At 45.6% G+C, this 24,968-nt stretch overlaps 1 protein-coding gene across 14 annotated transcripts in view; it reads right to left on the bottom strand.

Moving 5' to 3' along the window:
- The window catches only part of LOC307183218 (uncharacterized protein), a 127,455-nt gene extending 118,948 nt beyond the window's left edge, over positions 1-8,507 (bottom strand). For 2 of the 14 annotated variants that reach the window (XR_013827427.1, XM_079915428.1), the window contains exons 1-3: positions 8,309-8,484; positions 3,694-3,775; positions 1,643-1,733 (exon numbers count right to left, since the gene is read on the bottom strand). Coding sequence is in view for 3 of the 14 variants with exons in the window: in XM_079915428.1 (XP_079771554.1) it covers positions 1,643-1,724 (82 nt within the window). In the remaining 11 variants the exon portion in view is untranslated. The other 12 variants (XM_079915433.1, XM_079915426.1, XM_079915432.1 and 9 more) reach the window with 10 other exon arrangements.
- Between the last annotated feature and the right edge of the window lie 16,461 nt (positions 8,508-24,968).

Genomic DNA, 24,968 nt, shown 5'->3' with positions numbered 1-24,968 from the left:
TCCCACCTAGTCCTGAGGCTAGGGTGGCATGGGCAATAGAGGAATGTGGGGACTGAGAATCATTTCTACTCTCACCAGAGTGGCTGGAAGCAGATTTTCTTACCAGGATGTAGTAGTATGCTAATATTTAAGGGTTCTTGAGGTCAGAGAGAAGGGTTTGAATACTCCGGCTCCAACTCTTGCTGTGGGTCAAGTTTCTTACCTTTCCAACACCTCGGCGTCTTTATCGGAAAATTGGGGACGATGATGATGTCTCCCACCTGAGTGTGAGAACTACATGATATAGTGCATACGCAGGGCTAAATTTGGTGCCTGGCAAACAGAAAGTGCTCAGTACGGCAGGCGAGTGTAGTGACAATAAAGGCAAAGATGACGGGGGTAGTGCCGGTGTTCCTTCTGCCCCCAGAACAGGCTCTGACTGGGAGACAGTTAAAGCACCTTTGGGTTCATGGGGGTTTATATATAAGCAACGGTTGATCAATGTGAGCTCGTTGTCCAAATGATTATGTGCAATCTAAGAAAAAAATGGGCCTCGGATCTGCTCAGCTACTTAATAATATTAGCAGCGGTAGTAGTCAAAGAAGCTAAATTTTATTACGTGTTTATATGCCAAACAACGTGCTGAACGTTTTAAAAGGATTTACTCACTTATTACAACGAGGCTATATGCTAGGTCCTGATAATGTTATTCGTCTCTTTCAGATGTTGACTGAGCCTCAGACGGGTTACAAAAGCACCTAAGATCCCGTTGTCAGTACATGACGGAAATGAGTTCAAATCCAGCCTGTCTGACTTGTTCTTAATCACTAAGGTATGAAATTAAGCATGTTGCCCTTTGCCTGATTCTCCTTCTGAGGCCTGAATATTTCACTTAGCTGAGTGCCGAAGAGAGAAAATTCTCTCTCCTTGACCCAACTTGGCATCAATATCCAACTCCCCTTCTCAAAACGGGTTGCTTCAACGAGCAGCAATGAATGCCGCGTCGTGGACCAGTCACCTTGATGACTAAGAGTCAGACACTAGGGAAAGAAAATGCTCTGTGACAAACCTACCCTTGTACAGAAACAAGACAGAAATGGGGGGACAGGGCAGAAGATAATGGAATAAGGCATAGGAAAAATAGCACCTGGCATCGTGACAGTAATAGTAATAATAGTATTAGTAGTAGTAATAGTAATAATAATAGACCTTACTATGCTCTAGGCATTGTATTAAGTGCTTGGTGTAAGTGACTTCATTTTAACATTGAAAACAAGTCTATGAGGATGAAATATTATTAACATCATTTTATAGGCAGGAGTATTGAGGTTCAGGTAATCAGGTAAATTGCCCAAGCTCATATGGTTAGCAAGTGGAAAGCAGAGATTTGAACCAGCACCTACACTCCTAACCATTATGCTATAACCATTATGCTGAAGACACAAGAATTCCAATGGTCTTTCCCCATAACCCACTCCTGCACTCCAGACTTAAATAGTCCAAGATCAAGAGAGAGCAAGCTTGGAGTTGCCACTCTTCAGTGAGTGTCAATCATTTCAAAACAGTGTATTTGCTAACAAGATGCAGTTCCTGTGATAATCTTCTCAACCAGCTATCAAGAAACAGGAAGCAAAGATTCAAGTAACAGGATGTTCCTACTTACGAGGAAGGTGGGACAGCATAGTTGACACTGGGCTTAACTGTTCTGGAAAACGTGGTCCCAGTAGGCATACACGCTGGTACATTTTCCCCACCTACCAAATACAAAAGAAGTATTTCATTCCATGTTGCTCTTCAAAGTTCCACCTCATTCGTGCCTGTCATTCATCCTCTGGCCTCTTCCTGTCTCCATTTCGGTACAGAAAGGTGCTGAGTCTCTGCTCTCGGATACAAAAAGGGTGTGTTAGGAGAGGGAGCCATGGTACCTCGATGTCTTTTTCTTTCATCTTAATTCTATTATGCCAACTCCACTGAACTTAATTAGAGTGAATACAGAATTACACAATTACCCTCTGTTCTATTCTTCAGATGTTATATTTTGATAAAATTTACGACATACTGCTCTCCCCTTGAACACCAGATGAACACTAGAAATGGATGTGTGTTGACATAAAATCTGTTATAATTACAATTAAAGTATAGCTTACATAATGTTAGTGTTAACATAAAATTATAGATGTGTAGAGACAACGTGGTCATGCATTTTTTAGTGTAAGTACATGCTTAGACCAATATCTGTTAGCGGAATGAAGATGGAAGAGAATTTTGGTTAAGCCACAAAGGCTGTTTAAGGACTTGCAGATAGCTAAGGGGAACTCAAAGACCAGTAAGATAATATTTCCCCTGCCATGTTTGCAATTGCAAAGTGAAGGGAAGATGTGAAAGTAAGTACCCCTATGGAAATTACAAGACAAGTACATTTTTTTCCTTGAGTACCTGGGTAAATGCTTAAATTCTAATGTATATCAGTGATGCAAATTTTCAACTGAGTTTGATAAATCATAAAATAATAATTATACATATATGTATATAAAACTGCATGGAACTAGGCAGTTCAGAATTACTTCTAATTAAAGAGGTACCCTATGACAACTAACTTAAACCTTACAAAATATGGTTCCAAGTACCCTATCAGAGTGAAAAGCAGGAGACTGAAAGGTTTATTGTAAATGTTTGTAGTCATGGTGTCTTAACTAAAACTACTGTGTCACAAATACTATTAAAATAATTGTGACATTTTATTCACTTTTACTGCAAACAACAAAAGAAACTATAGGTATTTTTTCATTTCAGGTAATTATTTTAGCTAACAGTTATTAAATGTTTTGAGAAGACAGAGTGCTAATTGCATTACTTCATTTTATCTTTAAAATAGCGCTTCCATGTAATTATTCTTAATATCTCCATGGTATTAAAGTGTATCTCTAGTTTAGACCTTTCTTCAGAACTGCAGACTTGTGTATCCAACTGTGTACTCAGCACCTCTACTTGGATGTCACAAAAACATCTCAAATCTTATACCTCCAAAACTGGTCTTTAATCCCCCAAACATGCTCTACCCCAAACTTTTTCCATCTTAGGTGACAGTAACCACACCTTTCCAGTTCCCCAGGCCCTAAATCTCGAATTCACCCTTGACCCCCTCTTCCTTTCCATTCTTGCATTCAATCTACCACGAAATGCTGTCACAACCTTCCCAATGTGCCACTTCTGAGAATTACCAGCCACTAGCAGCCTGGTGCAGGCCACCAACATAGACCTCGAGGATCCTGTAGTCGCCTCCTGAGATTCTCCCTGACTCCACTCTCTCCCCACATCCTCAAGACCACAGATAGAGCTATGCTTTTCAAACAAGAGACAGTTCATGCCACACCTCGGCTAAAATCCTGTCCCTGGCTGCCTACGTTTAGAGTAAAAGACACAATGCATGTGATGGCCTCCCAGGACTTACCCAATCCATCCCGTCACATATCCGACCTCCAGCCCTCCTGCTGTCTCTTCCTCCCCACTGACTAAGTCAGCCAGGGTGGTCTCCTTGATATTCCTCCAAGCTGCCTGGCATATTTCTGCCTTAGAGTTTTGGGACTGGTTATTCTTGCTCCCAGGGAGTGGTCTCCCCATCATACATTCTGACAACTCCCTCACTTCAAGTCTTTGCTCAAATGTCAACTTATAAAATCCACCCTGACTACCCTATTTAAAATCAGAACCTACCTGTACACGCCTCCAGCACTCCCAACGCAAGCCTCTTCAGTGAGCTTCACATCCTTTTCCTTATCCCGTAGCGCCCATCAACCTGTGACAAAGCATAGAATTTATTTATAACATCCGTTTCCACACGAGAGTGTAAGGAGGGAGAAAGCATGCAAGAAGGAGCACGCAGGCAAAGGCTCTTGTCTAATTTATTCATTGATACGTCCAAGCATAGAGAACAGGAAGATGCTTGATAAATAGTCCTGGAAAAGATACAGATGAGGAAACTAGTAGTAAAGCTCAGAAAGTTTAAGTAACTTCCTCAAGGTTTTAGAGCTAGAAGAGGGTCACAGTAGAATTCACACTTGGGGATGTCTAACTTCAAATCTCTTAGCCTCTCTGCTACCTTTTTTTTTTTTTTTTTTTCTTCGCGGTACGCGGGCCTCTCACTGTTGCAGCCTCTCCCGTTGCGGAGCACAGGCTCCGGAGGCGCAGGCTCAGCAGCCATGGCTCACGGGCCCAGCCGCTCTGCGGCATGTGGGATCTTCCCGGACCGGGGCACGAACCCGTGTTCCCTGCATCGGCAGGCGGACTCTCAACCACTGCGCCACCAGGGAAGCCCCTCTCTGCTATCTTAAGTCCATGCAATTCAGGATTTGTTTTAATCAGTGCCATGGAAATTCTCACTCCACTGAATAGGATCACTAAAGTGTTCTCTGTCTAGATCTATATATATATTTTCCATTTAAACAAAGGAAACAGAAGAGGGGAATTCATCATGGGTTACTGCGGTAATTTTACAGCAATTTTAGCAATAATGACATTTAAGTAATAGTGATATTTAGTGATAGCATAATAATAATAAAATAATAGCTCTTAAATGTATTGAAGACGAATCGCATGCTAAACTCGGTGCTAAAATATTTCCATGTACATTTTGTGCAAAATCCTTATGAATATTCTATCAGATGAGCTTGATGTGTAACTCCACCAGGCATACTTCTCTTATTCCGCTTTCAAAGATAAGGAAATTGATGAGAAGTGTGGTAACCGTTTGATCAAGATGAGACTGGTAATAAGTTGTGAGTATGAATTTAAATTCAGGTCTAACTCCAGAATTTGATTCTCAATCCATACATGAAAATTCTGATAATTCCTTTGATAAGAGTATGTTTTCTCCTGGAAAACATCCCCCATTATGTCTGCCTGTGCTCATACCTTCAGAACACAGTCAAGTTTAAAACATGATAAAAATGTTTAAATAGTGCGCTTTAATAAATGGAAATATCTTCATCTCAACAATAACACAAAAAGCCAGGCTGAGCCCTTTGAAGTGGCTCTCTTCCATCCAGAACAAGAGAAGGAATCAACAGCTGCAGAGTAAAGAAAGCATGAAACCCAGAGATGGAGGATTCTGTAAATGACCAATTACAAGACTATTAAGCCGCACTTTCATAGCAAGAGGCAAAATATTCCATTAAACTGAAAATGCTTCTACCCCTCACTCCAAGGCCCACACAAACATTAATGTTGCATTTATTAGGATGTATTTCCTGTGCTCTATCAACTTGACTTTCAACAACTGTATTAATACAGTCCTTTCGCTTTGCACATATATCTGAATGATGGATTCCATTACTGGAGTTTTGTAGAAAGAGTGGAGGGAATGAAGTAAAGTTTGGGAAGAGCCATCATAATCCATAATGATGGGCACTGAATCAGGACAAGAAGAAACCTCTCTTCTCACTTATTTGAATGAAAATTCTACTATATATTTATTGCCTCTGTACAGGGCCATGTGTTGAATAATGGAAAACAAGCATCTTTCATTTGGAGGTAGGATTTGTGTGCTCAAGTTTCGATGGGCCTGCAGAATTAATCTTGTTTTAGAAATGAAATAAAATGTAATTTCTTACTGTAAGTAGATGTGGTTAAGCAACTGGCAACTCTGATGTCTTTAAATCACTGCAGTTTCGGGGTAGGCAAATCTATAATTATTTCAAGCACTTCTTTATTGGTGCAACAATTGAGCAGTGTACATAGTGGTCAACAACCTGGGCATTGTCAGACGACTCTAAGTTTGAATCTAGACTTTGCCACTCACCAGCTATGTGACTTTCAGCTATGAGAATCACTTTCTTCAGCTTTACAGTGTGGATTATTATATGCCCTTTGCAGAACTACTGTAAGAACTAAATGTATATGGGCACAGTGGCTTATAGTAAGGGCTCAAATTAGTATTGTGGTCACTACTAGTAGTATTGAAAAGAAATTAGAACTTCTATTCTCATAAAGTGGGATATGTGTCCCTTTATCATTGTAATTTCATATCATTTTACTTTTGACTTTATAATTTAATAGCTTGATCCAAGAAACATTTAGCAGTAAATATAATTGAAAAAAGGTTACTTGTCAAACATGAAATACTGTAGTATCAAGTGTGCTGGCACAATACTCTTCTCAGATAATTAACCTGTAAAAATATGTTATTGTCTTCTTTTTAATTAAGCACATCGAACATATATATTTACTGTGCCAATTGGCGAAAGGTCCATTAATTCATCAGTCTAACTATATGTTGCATAAATGTCTTCTAAACATAATCGTATATGTATTTTATTTGTTGGGAAAATGTGTTTGAGATTGTTCTTTTCTGCCTATTTAAAGTAAAAGAGGGTGAGAAGTAGAGTTAGGCTTAATGTACTTTGTACTCTATTATGCCATGAAAATGCTTCTGTGCCCTGGAGACAACAACAAACGATTTGCTTTAATGACAAGAATCAAGTATGTTCTAAAGCTTCCAGGTAGGAGGCATATAGGTTGCAGTTTATATCAGAAGTCTTTGCTCTCTCTCTCAACTGCGTCTAGATGGGAAAGATGTGGTCACAAATGCTTCAAGGTGATACAGTAAATGTTGCAAAGAGGGGGGTAGGAGGCAGAGTTTTGAATATCTCAAACCTGAGCTAGAAGGATTTTATTTAAAGAAAATAGCGGATATGATTTTTCACTTATGGAATGCCAGTCAGCAAACCTGACATTAATGTAGGAAATTAGCTCTTTTAGCTATGATGCTTTCAAATGCACATGGCTGAAAACAAATTCAAAATAGTCAAAGGAAATTTAAAAACAAAAACCAAACAACAACAACCACCTCAACAAACAAGTACTAGAAATTCAGGGGTGCAGCCATATTCAGATACAGTTGGATCTGGACGTTCCAGAGTATCAGCAGGGTTCCAGCTCTCTCTCCATCCCTCAGCGCTGCTTACCTCTGCAAGACTTTATTTTACAGAAAGTCTCTCCTTGTGCTGGATGGTCACTGGGAGTCCCAGAGTCATATCTCCCCAGCTTAGAAATTCCAGAGAGAAAAGACAATTCTTCCATTTTGCTCTGAGAGAAAAGTCCTGGAGAGCAGTCTGATAGACTTAGCCGAGGTCAGACGCCTACCCATGAGCCAATCACCTGCTTTACTGGAGTTCAGTCCCTGGGCGACTCATCCCCGGGGCCCCTGAGGAGGCAGGATGGCATTATCTGGCAGTTCTCCAAGAAAAGCCTGCTGTTTTTTTGTAAGATGAAAGGGGAGAGGACATGGAAAATGAAACCTGTATCTGCTTCTGTAAAATCCACAGAATCTTACTCCCTGTCCTGTGTCGATGACCATGCAGTAAGCTGACCCAGGAGGTCATTTTTCCCACAACAGTCTTTATATATATGACTAAGGAACACACTGGTAAAAGAATATGGGAGAAAGTCTGAGTATGACAAGTCAGCTAGACTGATATTAACTAAAAAACCTGTGTGAAAATATCCTTAAAAAGTTGCCCCCAACTCACTCAAAGTCCAAAGTTGGAGCCTGAAATACAATGTCATGGAGTTTGGATAAGAACAGGTTTTCTCCAAGCTGAACTATGACACAGAGATTAGCGACTTCGAGAAACTATACTTTTCCAAAGAAAAAACATCACATGAGAAAAATGAGGCCTAGAAAAAATAAATGACTTAAGGTAACATAGCTAATTAATGGCAGGACTGAGACTAGAGTATATACTTTGTGTAACTGGCTATGGTTTTTTTGTTTGTTTGTTTGTTTTGTTATCACTTCAAAACGAGACAAACTTAAAGAAAGGAAACACAACCAAAACTCAGTGGTTGGAAAAGAGATGGATGTGAACGCCCACTTGTTTCTTACGTATAAAGTTACCCCTCGCAGTGTTTCGGAGGAGAAAACGCTGGCTCTTCCCAACGTTGGTTATATACACAAAGATTCCAAAGACAAGACAAGTGCTTTGCAAACAAAGTAACTAGAACCAGCTCAGGCTTCCCCGCGCCGGGTCCTACGTTCCACGGTCAGAACCACCAACTGTATCCCCCCGGGGAACAAGGTGATTCAGAAAAGCTGGCGTCTTCAGAGAAGGGAGAACACTTAGCCGGGAAGAGGAGAAAACTTGCTCAGCTTCTTGCTGGGGTCTGAAACGATCCCAACACAGTCCTTAAACCCCTCAGGTTTCCCCAATCAAGCACCCTCGCCTCCAACCTGGGCCACCCCAGATCTGACTATCAGACGACAGAAGTCTGCGGACGCACGAAGAGCTGACCACCCCACGAGAGGAACCTACGCGCGGCCGCGCCCACTCACCCGCCGCTCCCCGGGAGACGGGAGACGAGCCCGGGGTCCAAGTCCTGGGCGTGGCTGACTCACCCCTCTCCGGGCCCAGCTCCAGCTCACCTCGGCGCGGCCCGCCTGGGCGCCGCCATCTTGACCACGAAGGGGGCCTCGCGCCGGAGGCCCCTGAGAGGGCGCCCTGAGCGGAGCCGGAGCGCCGGGGAGCCCCAGGTCGGCGCCATACGTCCCCTGCACGCTCGCGCAGCGTCCACGCGCGACGAGAGTCCCTCACGCAGCCCCCGACCCAGGCTTCCGCGGACCCGGCGCCCCGCGCAGCCCGCACCGCGGCTCAGGCGGCGCCGAGGGCGGCCCGGGCGGAAGAGCGGGCGGGGGGCACGCGCTCGGTAACCTGGCAACGCGGAGCAACCCGGCGTCTCTGGCGAACCCCAGCGTTCCACCGCGAGGAAGCACGGACCCGTGCACCCGCCGTCCAGCCCTCGCCGCCGCTCGGTCGCTTCGCCCGCTGCTGCCCGCTGGCTATGGTCTTTTCAATCCATGATACAACGTCTATATGTAACGAATCTGTTAAACCCTAAATGTTTATGATATTCAAGTAATCCAGTATCTGAATTATTCTTGAAGATAAAACATCCAAAGACTTCTTAATTGTATGGGTATACATACATAAAATACACGTGGAGGTAACTTCAAATATAGTATGTGCCTGTCTCTATTCCTTCCCCCTCCGCTCTTTAAAAAATGCCCCTTTAAAAATTGCCCACTCACCATCTGTTAGGTAAATTTGCTGAAACACAGTAAATGTGGAGACAGAAATTGTTATAGAGACTATTCCAAATGGCACTGACACCTGTATTTATGAAATGTTTAAAAGGGTAAGTTAGAGTTGTTTTTTTAAAAAAAAAAAAATCCCACTATAGTAACACCACATCATCCTAGGTGCCCAGTTCTATCCAATTACATAAGATGGAGAGAGAGAGAGAGAGAGGAGGAAGAGAAAGAAGAAAGGAAGAAAACCAAGTACTTATGTATAAAATGTTGCTGCCAAAGTTTGAGATTATACTCAAGCATCAATGAACAGAAGGAAAACACTCACAAATTTACGAATGTATTTCATTTATGGTATGAGGGACACAGGTTTAGATTTGCAACACGCTCCCACAAGGGTCAAATTGACCACTTTTTTCTATCTAGTTGCTCTTGAGAGAACAAAGCAATTGAAACAGATGCCATTCAGTTCCAAGTCTATAGCTTAGACCATGTCACTGCACATGAAATATTGTTCATTCAGAGTCAGCACACAGCAAGAGTAATTTATACTCTCAGAGTGTTTGCTCTCAAGTCAATAGCAGAGAAGCCTTGAATAAAAACGTTCCCATTACTTTCCATTGTAATAGATCTTACTTATAGCCCATGAAACAGTGGTCAGGGGAGATTTATTCTTTGGCCACCATATTATATAATCTCTCCACTTTAAGCCATCCCCCACTCGGCGATTATTTTTTAAATATGTTACTCGTAGTCAATATTAATTTACATTTAATCTTTCTTAGCATTAGGAGAGTATTATTTCGTACAGGCTCCGAAACAAATCTCCCGAAATTCCTCCCTGATGCTCCCTTCAGGCTGAAAATGCATTGCAGGGTGGCTGCAGTGACTTAATTCTAGTTGGCAGAGCCCTGGCCTCACACTAATTTCATTAGCCTCAAACTCCTGGATTTGAAAGATCCACTGAATATGATTCCTGTCCTCTGACATGTCACTTACTAAGCAGTTCAGTGTGCATACAGAGGAGAGAGAAAGGACTTGCTCAGCTCTGGCCCACCGGCAGGCAGATGAGAATTCCCAGTCAGAGACACTGTTTACATCTGAGTGGTCATTCTTGCCCGGGTCCTCATTTTCAGGAAGGAAGTTCAATCCAGGCTTTGCTGGCAGCTGCAGCATTTGTTACATCCATTGCTAGCTCCTTGTTCCTTCCTGCCCCCCAGTGCTTAGCATCCCCCATTTCAGTCACTAAGTCTTCCTTCCCCCAGCCTAGAAGCTTACCTCACCATAAATTTTTATCTCAAATGATAGGTTTGACACATTCCCCACAGCAACCCACAGGGACTGGGGAAAAGAAAACTCAAATCTCTGGAGAGCTAAGAATTCAACCATTTAGAGGAGTTTCTTTTATACAGGACAGTCTTCATTGAGCTGAACCCTGCAATCCCAGAGAAGATTCACCTACCCGTTCTTTTCCTCTTTCCCTAAAGTGACTGTGTCTTTGAACAAGGGGTCTGTGTTCCACTATTCTCTCTATTCATTTTGCAGGTTTACAGAGGCTGGGAAACTGGGGACTGGACTTACATGCCAGGAGCTTCTAAGATCACACGCAAAAATAAGGCTACTGGAAGAGACTGTTGGAATCTATCTCTGTATATTTGAACATGGGCAGTGGTTAACCAGGATGCTCACACCAAGCTTATATCCAGCTTGCAGCACAAGCCACAAGTTGGTGCATCCCTCCTACTACCAGCCTCTTCTCAATAAATGCAGGTGAAAACTGGGGGCTCTTTTCCCTCAGCTGTTCAATGCAACATGAATAGCTGCAATTTGCAAATTAGAGGAAAATGACAGTGTTTTCTCTGAATGGTTTTGGTCCCAACGCACACTGCTAATGCTGGCATTCCGTTCCTTTCCTTCCCAGCCCAGGGAACGGGGGAACTAAGCATAAGGCAAGCGTTCTCTTTTCTTGCAAGTGCCTCAGATCCACACACCAGAGAAGGAATCAGCTCCCCCTGGAATCTTTTTCAGCAAACACAATCCTTCACCTAGTCTGCAAGCTCTCTCTTGACTTTAAGATTTCACTCTTTTTTCGACAGGCAGGCCCATCTGCAAGCTCCCAAGCTCCAAGTGAAGGCACCAAAATAATTTTTAAAATGTCAAACAGCAAATGTGCCTTCAACCCCCAGAGCTCCAGTAAAAATACTGTGAGTTGCCCCTGTGGTTCTCAGGTGACCTCTGGCCTCATCCTCCCTGCAGCGCTGCCTCCTCAGGTTCTCTAGTTTAAGCTCAGAGGTAAAGGAAGTGCTTCTGGGTTTTGCTTCCAACAACCCAGGCTCTTCCTGACAGCATTACCTCAAAGTGAAGGCTGCCCAGAAGCACTTTTGGCCTTGCAAACATCTAGAGGTGGCATACTCAACAGGTGCTAGGGATGCTCAGAGGCTCAGAGGGGCCATACCAGGCTGCAGCTTTAGACAGGCACCCCTCCTTCTGGCACAAACACAAACTTCATACCCCTGGGTGCTCATGTAGTGACAGCTTGAATCTCACAAGGAGTCCCCTCCAGAAACCCAACATGCTTCAGGAAAGGCACTAGAGAGGGAGCCGACTTTTTAGCTACGGGGAGCATAAGGGTCAGCCAGAACATCTGGAGAAGGGACTAACTGAGCTTGGGTCCTACCAGGCAGGGAGAGAGCTGTGCATTAGGAAAGGATCACTTCAAGACAGAGATGAACAAAAAACTTGGAGATAGGGGTAGAGAAGGAAAAGAGAGGCAGAAATTGAAAGGGAGAACATAAAAACAGAGAGACAAAAAAAAAAAAGGCAGGGAGAAAGAGACACAAGGAGAGAGACACACAGGAAGAAAGACAGAGAAACAAGAGAACCCATAGTCACGCAGACCCTGAAACTCAATTTCTTCATCCAGAAGCCATCCATCTATACCCAGGGCGGCACAGGAGCCTCGGGGCCGAGGCTGCGGGAGCAGGCGGTGAGAGAGCACTGCAGCACCGCCCACCGCTCAGCGGGCCCGATCCGCCGTCCTCGCATCTTCCGCCGTCCTCGCATTCTTCCGCCGTTGCCCGCCTGCACCCGGAGCTAGAGGACCGCCCGGCCTTGCTCAGCGCACCCTACTGCCTCCTTCCAGGCGCCTTCTTGTCTGGCTCTGAGAATCGTCCTCAAAACCCAGGACTGGGGTTGGGGGCTGCGTTAGAGAGGTCGTGGGAAAGGATGGGCACAGGGTGGGTGCAGACAAAGCGACTGTGTTTCGCAGTTAGCATGAGCTCACCTCCGGGCTCTGAGCTGGCAGGAGTAGAAAGCTGATCGCCCGGCTCCTGCCAGTGGCCGGATCGCAAAGGCAGTTTAGACGGTGCAAACAACTGCCCAGAGCAAATCACCTGGGGGCACGTCTGCGGGTGGCTTCTCCCCGCTTGAGGACAGTCCCCACGCCTTCCGCCCCATGCCCTCGCAGAGACAGGTTACAGGTCGGGAAATCCAACCCGAGCGAAATGGGCAATTCACGTCCAAATGTAGGTGAAGACCTAGCCTTCGGTTTAAGAACTGCCTCCCTAAGCTCTTCTCGAAATTTTCCAAGGGAGCTGCAGCTTGTCGGGCGGCTTGGGGCAGGGAAGCTGGGGAGTTGAGAAATGCCTAGTTTCTAGGCGTCTTCTCATCTTTCATATTCCTTGCGCCTAAGTGGCTCTCACAGGAGCCCGGCACTTTTACAAGCCTGTTTTGGAACCATATTTCACTCGAATGCAAACCCATTTAAATCATCGCCTTGTTTTTCGGAGACTGTTTCTTGTCAATGGGGCCATAAATCCAGAATGTCAAGCCGGATGGAGTGGAGCGCGGACAGGGGAGAGATGGAAGGGAAATGAATCAAGCAGGGAAAGTACCTCCTCGGGTGAGGTGGGAGGGATTCCGCAGGATCTCCAGGGTGGAAATGAGCGAAGGCTGACCAGACCCCGCACCCCTGGAGTCCAAGCCAGCCTTCAGGATAAAGAGCGCGGGGAGCTACGGCGCGCTCTGCCCCGGAGGGAGCGCCCCCCTATCTGGAAAAGCCTCAGGATGTTGGCTACCATGATGGAGACCGAACTCCCCGAAGCCCCAATCACTCCAACTCCTTTCTCGGGCTTGACGAAAACCGGAGGCTCGCCGTTGGTGCAGCGCACTTCGGAGGTGTCCTTCTGGATGAGCGCCTGGACGAAAGTGAGCGACTGTTCGAGCGCATAAGTGTCCCTGGAACAAGTGTCCAGGATCCGCGCTCCCAGCCTCACGTTGGGCAGCAGGTTGGGATCGCTGTTGATCTGGTCCAGGGCTTAGAGCATCGCTTCCAGCCTGTGGATCCCGTTCTCCCTCTTGATGTCGCCGCAGGGCACTCCGCTGGGACCCTTCGCGTGCACCGGGAACAGCCCCCCGAGGGTGACGTCCCCTTCGATCCGAATGGAGTGCGGGGCGTACATCTCCTGGCCGCGCGCCGCCGCCGCCAGCGCGCACAGAAGCACCTCCAGCACGCAGCAGGGAAACTTCATCAAAGTCAGGGCGCGGAGCAGCTTCCCCAGCTGGACAATGCTGCTCCCGCGGCTGCGGTGGTGGCGGCGGCACTCGAGGGGACGGTGGCGGGCTCGCCGGAGTCCTGGCCCCTTGGGGTGAGCTCCTCCGGGGAAGCCCAGGGTCTCCTGCGGGCGAGGAGGGTAGGGGCGCCCGGGGAAGGGCAGCCGGCGAGGGTGGGGGGTCCCGCGGCGCCTGCCATCTTGGAGCGCCGTGCGCTCTTGGGTTCCCCGGCCAGCGCGCCGCGCTCGAGCTCGCGCTCGGTGGCTTGCAGCTCGAGCTCTCCAACAGCCCAGCACTGGGGAGAGAGCGAGGATGGCTATCGCTTTAAATGCGCGTTCGGCTCCCTCTCCTCCTCCGCCCACTCCCTCCCACCCTCGCTCGCTCTCAGGCTCTCCCCACCCTTCCCAGCGCCCACCCTCCCCACGGTTTTGCATCATCACGCAGGGAGGGGCTGCGTGCTGAGGTAAGGGGGGAGGGAATAGGTGGGCGGCTGTGGAGGGGGGGAGTACCTCCGATTGGGAGTTTCGAGGTCCCCAGGGAATCTGGGGATTGCAGGTCACAGGCGAAGGCTGAGCTCCTGCTTCGGTCTCACTGTAGAAGCCGCTCGCTCGCCCGCCTGCACCCACACGCACATTCTAGGCACAGGGTGGCATCAGCCCCGGACAGGGCGGTTCTAGCTGGGGCTGACTGCTTCCAACCCTGAGGTCCGGAGCCGGGACTGTCAGCGCCGGGAGAATGCGAGGTAGTCGAAGGTGATGCCGCCAAGCATGAAGGGTAGTAGGGAGACCCCAGTCTGTACTGCTAATTCGTCTGTGCCAGTTTTTCCTAAGAAAAACACACATACACACAGAAGCCTGATTTATGACCTAAAGAACCTTTACGCAGAGACTTCTCCGGGGCCAGGCACTGGGCTAGCCTGTAGGGAAAGACGCCAACAAGAAATGCTGGGAATGGAAATGCATCTTTGGTCTTCAGGGGTTACTGTGGCCGGAGCCGGATGAAGTAACCCTGGTCTCCAGTAAATCTGTGGCGGATTCGCTCCTTTTCTTCCTTTCATCGCAAGAGATGGAACAACTGAGAACTCTGCAGAGCGCACTTTCTTCTCTGGCGCTGACAGGTGTAAGGCTCCCTCCTACCCATTTCCAGAGATGCTTTTGGGCTGATGTCAGGTTTCCTCGGGCAGGAAATAGCAAGAAAGAGGTGGCAGTAGGAGGAGCAGACAGAAATCTCCCCATCGATCCAGTGATCCATTCTTTTTTTTTTTTCTGGCTGAAGATTTGGGGGGTTTGGGGAGTGGAACCAGGATGCCAGAGCAGGTTGTAGTGCAGTTAGGAAGCTGTTTTTCAAAGGTGTCCCCTCCTGCAGGTCCAGCCCAAACTTGGCCCATTAAAGCAACAAGTGGCCCTAGTTCCTACACAAGGAAGGGCAATGTATCTGCCCTTGGTGCCCACGTGTACTGCTTACGGTGGTCTCTACTCTTGCTGAGCCTTTCTGTTGGAGGGCAGCGAAACTGTCTTATACAGAATTGAGGGCGCAGAGAAAACCAAAACAAGACTATACTTTCTGTTGTAATGTTAGTGTACTAAAGAAAAATGTCCTTGCACATAAACAAAACAACACACACACACACCCCTAAAAAGTCAGAAGTTGGGAAGTTGGTTGTCTCTTCCACCAACCACCTGTATGACCTTGGCACTTCTGTTCCTGTGCCTGAGTTTTACTTTGCCCATCTGTAAAATGATGAAATTGAATTGAATGTTTTACAGGTTAACTTTTAACTTTCAAATCCTCTGTTGAAATAGGTCATGCACCTTTGGCCATGGTGTTCTTTTTAGACCAATATCCTTTGTTGCTTTATGTGTAGGGCACCCGTTTTTTGATACCCAAAAAACACTCCAAACATTTCCTGGTACAGAGGATTTTATTTTCTTTCTTCTTGACCACCCATTTATCTTCCTTCTAGGGAGAGTCCAGTCCATCATTTTCTTTTCAGACATGCCCCTCCTCCAGGTTTCAATAGTTAAGGTTTGAGGAGGAAAAAAACCTTCTGGCTACAGTGTTCAAGGAAGGGAATAGAGGCTAACAAGAGTTATGCAGGGCTAATCCCTGGACTTCTGCTGGAGTAACGAGGTTGATGACATAGGGTTACCACTGTCCAATAGACAATCCGTGCCGGAGTTAAAAGAAAAAGGAGCCTCCTTCCTCTAAATGCTTTATGTATATCTTTTGGACAACGTTACACTATTTGATTTTGTAAAAACATACCATTTTACTGCCATCTTCAAGAAAAGTGATGTAAAAACTATGCGAAGCTACCCCTGTATACAATGTGATCATCAATCCCTCATAGATGTGATGCCCTGCTATATAAGTGCACACCTTGTGCAACCTTATGCTGTGATGCGCCCGCCCCTTCCAGCCAGCCCTGGAGCTGCGAGGGTATAAGCCCGCAGCTGTGCCAGAAGCTCCCACATAAACAGGGAAATATTTGAATCCCATAATGAGAACTACCAGAGAGGAGAAAAGGCAGAGAGAAGAAGGGGTGGGGAAGAGAGAAAGGGACCTGGTTAGAACATGTGAACTCCTGGATCCACATGTGCCTGAAAGATTGCCTCTTTTTTTTCAGTTATATAGTACTTTATTTCTGTTGTTTGAAGTCAAAATATCCTCTTGTAACTCACCTATTCTGCTATTCAATACATTGGATCAAAAAGGCTGGAACAAGTGAAATAGATATCCTGGTAAGGCAGCATTAGCTAATTTGGAAAGGGGGAAAGAAGCAAAGCAATAGAAAGGCATCCTTGGGAACACAAATACTGTGATCCTAGTATTTAGGCATCAGTACCTGAGGCTATATTTGATAGAGACTGTATCCTTATTTAGTTTTTAATTTAAGGCTATTTAGTAGGCACTTGGTGCCAAAAAATATATTTGAAGAGCTGTGTTACAAGTAATAACACTTGATTTTTCACCTGCCCATGTGAAGATCTATGTTCTCCTCTTCCATTTCCAGGTCACAGCTTGCAATTGCTCAACAAATAGTTCTTGGCTGACTGTTGAATGTTGCCTTATTCTGTGTTCTCTCTTTGCTCTACTCATTCTCCCCAAACGTCTGGCAGCAATCATTATCTTCTTTTTGTTGCAGTCATCTGTGTGCATGTTTTATTTCCCTTGCTAAGCTGGAAGATCCTTGAGGGTAAGGGGCTAGGTATTATTTACCTTTTTAGCTCGGACAATGTTCAGAATGGTGTTTTGTACCTAAGAAGCACTCATGTGTTGAATGAATCAGAATTGGTTTGCCATTCCCCACTGCCTTTATCTCACAATAACAGAAACATAAAGTGGGCAGAGCAGAACCGACGGCAAATAAATTGTCCTCTTAGTCACAGAATGCAGTTTCTAGAACTTAAAGAATAATTAGTAGATTTTGAAATAATTTTGTTTTACAAAAATTTCATAAGATTGAAATACTCTAACCTTCAAGCTCTCGATCAACTCTAAAGGAGGGCTTTAATTGGCTCTTCCTGAGTCAAGTGTTTATTCCTGGGCCGATAACTGGGGCCATTATCATAATAGAAAGTGTGATTTGTTACCAGAGAAAGAGGAAAGTGACGCTGGGCTTGCAAGATATTTCTATCTTCAGCCAGAGTGCATAGGATCTGGAACTTAACTGGTGACGCAGTATTTGTTTGAGATTATATGAATGAAAAATCTTTGTGTAAGAGTGATTAATCTAAAACTTGGCCAGTCATTGTCCTAGTGTCATATTAAATTGCAGGAGAATCTAGTTTTAGGCACAAAGATCATAAATATAAAATGTGTTCCCAGGCTTGGTTCTGTGTAGTCAGTAATCTATACTCACCCACTCAATAATAAAAATGAAAGTTAAGGACTCAGTCCTAACTTACATGCTTAGCATTGTATTTTGCTAGCAATCTCAGTTTTATTTTCTTTGTTCTCCCCTGTCCATCATCTTCTGCAGAAAATAATGTCTCCACTTTCAATTCCCTGTCTATTTAAATCCAATTTGTAATTTATAAAGTTGTCCTCCTTAAGGGCTGCTGCTTCTGCCACAGTAATGTACTCTGGCCATTATTATACTCTTCCATCTTTCATGTAGGTCTCCATCCATAGGTTTTGTTTTCATAGCTTTTTTTTTTGGCGGTACGCGGGCCTCTCACTGTTGTGGCCTCTCCCAATGCGGAGCATAGGCTCCGGACGCGCAGGCTCAGCGGCCATGGCTCACGGGCCCAGCCGCTCCGCGGCATGTGGCATCTTCCCGGACTGGGGCACGAACCCGTGCCCCCTGCATCGGCGGGGGGACTTTCAACCACTGCGCCACCGGGGAAGCCCTATACTTATGATTTTATATTTGCTTATTTACTTTTGTCTCCCCACTCAGCTCAAGAGAGACTATATTCATCTGTGTTAATCACTGCTGTGTTTCCTGAACATGCCTATAAATCATACTGAAGAATGGTGCCTGAAATTTGGTAAGGGATCAATCAATTTTCTTCGCTGGATGAAGAAATGTGTTCATAAATTAATGAACAGATCTTCGGGGCTTCTGACTTGAGGACTAATGGGAAGAGGATGGCAAATGGTTGGGACAGGGTACTGCAAGAAGTAGTATTTGGAGTACTCTGATAGCTATCCTAACAGATAAGATTGTGTTCATTTAAGTAGTTCTAATGAGAGAGCTGGGAACTAGGGACACACAGCATTAAGGTTTTTATAATGCATTCTGCAGAGTTCTTTTTAAGTCTGTACAAATATCATTGAAAATATATGCATACATATACACCTCTGTTACTTTAATTAGTGCCTTACGAGAGCCCCTCAAGGAAGGGGTAGTAGCAACTCTCAGTATCCTTCCTTTATGATGAGCTTAATTTATTCAAAGTTACATCATAATTTATTTGTAACTGTGAAACTAGACTTAGTTATTGAATAGACCCTCCCTAGGAACGTATGACATTAATAAAACCAACAAAACTTTGTTCAGTTTCCAATGATAGACACACTACAGACTCAATTATGGGCCATCCAGTTTAATGAAGGGAAGAAGTGATTGAACCAATATAGAGCAAACAGAATATGAAGTTTTATCCTCCATTAATATTAGTAACAGATAGTGTGGGCTCCAGTGCCTTCGAGATAGCTTGAGACCATCATCTCTGTGTCATGGGCAGGGGGATGTTCAGTCAGGGTGTCTTTCACTGTCACTGAGAAAAATTTCCATAATATATAATGATACCTACTGAAACTGATATGGGACATTTGGGTAATAAGGAATCCATTAGCATATTTTTCCAGAAGCCTTGACTACAAAATGAAGACAGTAGATTTGGACACTTTCAGCCATGAAGAAGTTGTTTGGATATTCATCCTTATGCCTAATGAAATAAGCTTATTTCATCTCTGCAGCTTCCCATATACCATTTTCCCACCTCTGTTTTATGTTTGGAAAGACTTTTAGAAATTGAAAGTCAAGTTAAAAAGTGAGTGACAACTTAAATGATATATGGAATATTTTGCTGACTTACAAGAGCATGCAGAATTAAATATGACCCAGTTCAAATGTTTATTTTAACGTGTATGTTGAGGTGGCGTTTTCAAGGTGCCAGAAGATGAGAATTCACCTTCCAGTGTGTGTTACCAGTTCTGTTCATTGCACAGAATCATCTTCATAAAACATACTGTTTTCTATGTTTCTCAATACTGTTTCTCAATTAGTTTGAAGAATTTCTCAGATACCTCTTAATATGTAGTGCTCCAATTCCAATCTTGCCATGTCCTGTACCAGTGACACAGCACACAGGAGTTTTATTTCTCTTTATTTCTCTGGGTTGTTCAGAACCCAATGAAAGAACAATGGAATGGGATCCAAGAGATCAGGGTTCTTGTCCCAGATTTACCATAAAATAATTGTGTCCTCTTGGGAAAATTATAGTCATTCTAGGTCCCTTTTCTTTACTTTGACAGAGCTGCACTAGATGACCCCAAATAATATAGCACTCTTTCGGTAGTCGCTTAGATGTTATTGGTATTCTGAAACAAATGACGACAATGACACATGGAGCTGTGCAACATCTCTGTAACTCTGTTGTCTTAGAGTTGCCTCCATTTGACAGATGATAAGATGACTGTGCATAGAAGTAGATGTTTGGAACCAGCGGTTCCAAAGTAAGTGGAGGTAAACCGCAAATTTCCTTCCTTCCTGAAGCTCACTTAGCCAAAACATAGGCTTCTGAATATTAAGCTGTAAAGCATATTATCAGTACATTTTAAAAGAAGCTATTCTTCTAGGATTTCCAATTAATAGCAGGAGGTTTTGAAATTCTTGAAAGATCATCTGATTTTGTGAGATTTGCAGCTCTATTTTCCTGTCAAGCAAGTTGTATTAGTGCCAGACAGTCATCTGAGCTTCTGGATGCTTCTCTGAACCTCTTGAAGTTTTCTTCTTGCTATCTGAAATTCATGCCAGATAAGCCTTTTTCTAGAGCATATGTACAGACTTGTGTATTTTTATATAGGAAAGCGATGCAGTGAGTCAAGTCGGGGGTCAAGCCCTCATTCTCAGAGTGGTATTGAGCTCCTGGTGAAATATAATCATCATTTCCTCAGAATCGGAAAGCAGTTATCTCAGGTGTATAATCCCATTAACTATTTATACATTTACATATGATACATGTATTTATTGTACCTACGAGGTGTGTTCTCTTTGGGAAGTACAAAGCTCTTTGAGACATAGGTTGTTCATTTTTTTATTTTCCCACAAATACTGTGACCCTTTGAGCAGGAAGGTCTATATTTTACTAACATCTAGAACCAGCAGTTAACAGGGTGCCTAAGATGTAGTCAATAAATATGAAATAGATATATGAACACATTTTTATGTAAGGGCCAGGACATGGACAAATAGAAATTTTTCGTTTTCAGTCACAAAGCAACAACAGACATAAAAATGATACAGACAACAAGTGCTACGGTCATTCAAAGAAGGCATAGAATAGATAGAAGGATCTCCTCTATGGCACAGGGAACTATACTCAATGTTTTGTAATAACATCTGTATGGGGCACCTGCTCCACACCAGGCCCTATGACAGGTGCTTACATACTTTCCCTCTCCCCCATCCTATGGGGAAAGTACCTCTGCTATAGATTTAACATTTGCCTCCCCCAAAATTCATATGTTGAAATCCTAACCCCCAAAGTGATGGTATCAGGAGGTGTGGCATTTGGGAGGTGATAAGGTCATGAGGGTAGAGCCCTCATGAACAAAATTAGTGCCCTCATAAAAGAGACCCCGCAGAGGTCCCTCGACCTTTCTGCCATGGCAGGTTACAGAGAAAACACGCCAACTGTGACCCAGGAAGAGGAGACTCACCGGACTGTGAATCTGCTCGCACCCTGATCTTAGACTTCCAACCTCCAGAACTATGAGAAATAAATTTCTGTTTTTCATAAGCTACCCAGACTCTGGTATTTTGTTATAGCAGTCCAAATGGATTACGATAACCTCTGTCCTTAGGTTTCAGACCCAGAAACTCAACTTTGTAGAGGTTACGAGGACCCTAAAGCCACTCAACCAGGCAGAGGCAGATTTGAAATTTAAGTCTCCAATTCCACATGTAAGTCTATCAGACCCTGCCTCCAGACATGACGTCATGAACAAGAGCTAATGCAACAAAGAGTTTACATGCAGCAAAACAATTAGCAAACAAAGTAAGAATATAGTAGACCGACTGTTTGGGTCACCCAATAGCCATTCACCACTCTTCCAGTTGAACAGAAGCCATGCCCCGTGGGCACATTCAGCCCTGCTGTTTTCACTTCCCAGATTTGAGGGGTAGGAAATTATTATCCCTCCTGGCCATCAGCACCCTGACCTCTACCACCCACCGGGCCAGCTTCAAGAACAGCTGGATCCACCTGTTCAAGTGAAACAGGTCTGCTCTCTGTGGTGTTGGCTTCTAGTTCCAGCAGCTCTCCCCACATGATAGCAAAGCTGGCTCCCAGCGGTTGCAAGCATGAATCCTACCAGCCTAGCAGTCCCAACAGATACCTTTTAAGTATTTTTTCCCCAAAGCTCCAGTTAAAAGTCCTAGGCTGATTCCAATTTGATCTGCTCTGGACAAACATTTTCTTTAGAACCTAGAAGGCTGCCAGACAAAATACAGGATGCCCGCCTCGTTAAAGCTGAACTTCAGATAAACAGTAATTGTTTCAGTAGAAGTATGTTGCATGCAATGTTGAAGACACCCTAAAAAGTCGTGGTTTTCACCTAAGGTTCAGCTTTAACTGAGCGCCCCGTGTGGGCTTTGCCGGCTGTGGTGGGCGCTGAGCGGGGTCGGCGGGGACGGGGGGGAGGGGAGGGGGGAGACGGTGACCCGAGCCGGGTTGTACACCCAGCCCGCAGCGTGCAGGGAGAGAGGGGCAGCCTCGTCTCCGCTGCAGGAGCTGAGACGGGGAGAAGGGGAGCGCCCCAAAAGGAAACCAGCTGCCCCTCCCAGGAGAGAGGAGATGGCTGTTCAGCAGCCAGAGACAGCAGAGGAGCCCGAGCACAGAAGCGGCGGCCTCTGAAGACGCGGTGCACATATTTCTGGTGTGCGAGGGGCACGCGGGCCGGTCCGTGGGAAAGAGGGGAGCCCGCGCCGGCCCCTCCACCTCCCGAGCCTGTGCGTTTCCCTAAAAGAGCAGCAGCTGTGCAAACTGACCGTTCACAGTTGTGATAAATCGCCTTAGGAAAGCACTTCGATTAAAGTCACATCTAAATAGAACGCAAGAAGTCACCCCTGAACAAATCAATTGCGAGAGGGGCAGCTCTGGGCGCGCACCCACCCCGCTGCTGTTTTGCTTTCCCCGCAGGACGAGGGCCGCTCACTGGGTCGCGGGGACAGCGCGCTGTCTCAGCTGGGGAAGAGGCGCTTCCTCGGGACACATACAAAACCCAAAGTGTGAAAGGAGGCCTTTATTCCATTCCTTTGGGGGATTTCTTAATGACGTAAAGCCCAACTTGGTTTTAGATCTGCCTGTCGTTTCCATGACAGAACCTTCCTGGGGGGTCCACCAGCAGCGGGGTGGCCAGGTGCCACAGGGCTGTGCTCTCCTTCCCAAGCCAGTTCATCTCCATCTGTAGCATTTTCAGAGAAACTCTCGGATAGGTTTTCTCCAACAGGTTCTTTTTCCTTCAGTTTATAAAGTCATTCTCCTGCACAAAATAAACGGCCTGAAGACATCACTGAGCCTCTTTTTCTCCCAGGGTCAGGGCCAGCACGGCCCCCAGACCACAGGGACGCAGGACCTCACAATGGGCTTCAGGTCTTCCCCTCCCCTCCCGCCCCTCCCACCCTGCCCTACCCCTCCCCTCCTCCTCTGCAGAAATCACATCCCTTTCTCCAGACTCCCCACTTCAGCTTGAATTCCAGCAGATCTTTACCCTGCCAGTTAGTAATTCAGGACTAATTAGGTGATTGCTTTCATTTATGGTAGCAGTTGGGGCGGGGGTGGGGGGGTGGGATGAAATGGCTTTGCCCCTATTCTTGTTGGAAAAATAAATCACACCCACTGTCACTTGAGATCTTATTTTGGCCCCCAATCAAGGAAATTAGCAGCGTGGTTCATTTCCCCAGCATTCACTCCTGAACAGACGGCAGTGCCCTGGAACATGGCTTAGAGCTGTGTGGTCAGTGCAATTGTTTGGGGCTGTTTGTGCCGACGGTGAGAGGAGATGCCTGTCTCCCAAAAGAAGAGTGGCCCTTGTCTTGCTTAGGCCAACGAGCTGCCCGGAGCGCTGCCCGCCTGGCTTCTGAGGAAGATGTACACCGCCATCTAGTGGATATGGGGGCTCACTGCAGTGTGCTCGCTCTCCCGCCTTTCCTTCTGGCCGGTAAGGACAAGCAATAATGCTTCTTGTAAATTCCTAAAAATAGGGAGGTCTCATTATATCACCAGGAGTGAAATGTTTGCCTCGATGTCTGTAATGAAAGTGCAACCCCATGTTTGCACAACGTCTGTCTTGTCAGTAGCCCTCTTTCATCCCGATGTTTAGGTCCAAGACAGGATTGTCATTGTCTGAGCAATGGGTATCTCTGTGAAGCTGGGTAGTTCTCCCCTGTCCCAAGTAGTGCGGGAGGAGACAGTCAGCACCTTCAGAGGCGCCTTCATCTCTGCAGCCTCGCCATCACTCCTCATCTCGCCCACAGCAAGCCCTATTCCAAAGTGCACAGGGTAGAGGCGTTCGAAAGTTGGCTTGTTCAACCAGGGGCATTGCCACTTCCCAGCGGGAGCCACAAACACACCCACATCCTAAGACTCTTTTCAGTCTTGGTGTTGAGGGGGTTCCCACTCTGTCCCCTGCCTACACACAAGTCAGCGTCTTTTTCCTTTCCACTCATTCTACCTACATGAAGAGCACGTTGATCTCCCCAGTTTTAACACAGGAACCATGATTTTCTTGGGTTTTGTGTACTGGTGGGGGGGGGGGAGATTGAGAGAGAGAGCAAGTACATCCCAATATGGAAGGGCTTGGGGCCGTGGTTCTCCATCAGGGGCAATTTTGCACACAGGAGACACTTGAAAGTGTCTTGGGACACTTTGGATGGTCACAGCTTACGCGACGCTAAATGTCCTTCCATCACAGGACAGGCCCACAGCAAAGAAGCATCCAACCCCACCCAGCAGTCGTGCTGAGGCTGAGAAAGCCTGGTTTAGGCTCGCAGATATCGCCCTCCAGCAAGCCGGTGAGAACACTGATTGTCCTCAAATGGGCCACACTGCAGAGGCTGTGGATAGATAATGCATCCTCTCCCAAGTCAGTACTGACCACCGTTTTTCTTCTTTTAGACTCTTCCATTTTAAACATAATTTAGCTGTCTCTTTTTTGTCCCTCTGCTCTGCTGAGAAGAGAAAGGATTGGAAAGGGGGAGGGGAAGGTGACAGAAAAGGAGGATTAGAGGCCTGATCTGTTTCTCCTGCAGAAGCTGGGCACATTCCTCTCTCACAAGCTTTGTGACCCAGCAGGGTACAATTAAAAGCACAACAATTTGCTTGTTATTCAAGTCAGACATTAGTCCCGGTAATGGCATGCTTGCTAGAGAGATGGATTTCCTTGTTTGGAGCTAAGCACAGGACTAGCTGAATTCTGCATGGAGAAATCTTGATTTGTTCAGGTCTTTCATGTTTTCTACAGAGAAGGGGTTATGTCTTCCTAAAGAGGGGCCTTGCTTAAAAAGCTACAAAAGTATAAGAAAAGGATTTAGGGCAGAGGGGCCTGTGGTTACGTAGCTGAGGGGTACAGGGAATTTCAGAGCCAAGGATTATTTAAAGCCATAAAGTTAAAAAAATAATTG

The sequence above is a fragment of the Stenella coeruleoalba genome (genome assembly GCF_951394435.1).
Source record: "Stenella coeruleoalba genome assembly, chromosome: 3".
Classification (NCBI taxonomy): Eukaryota; Metazoa; Chordata; class Mammalia; order Artiodactyla; family Delphinidae; genus Stenella; species Stenella coeruleoalba.
The sequence above is the reverse complement of the archived record's forward strand: the minus strand, read 5'-3'. Positions and strand labels throughout refer to the sequence as shown.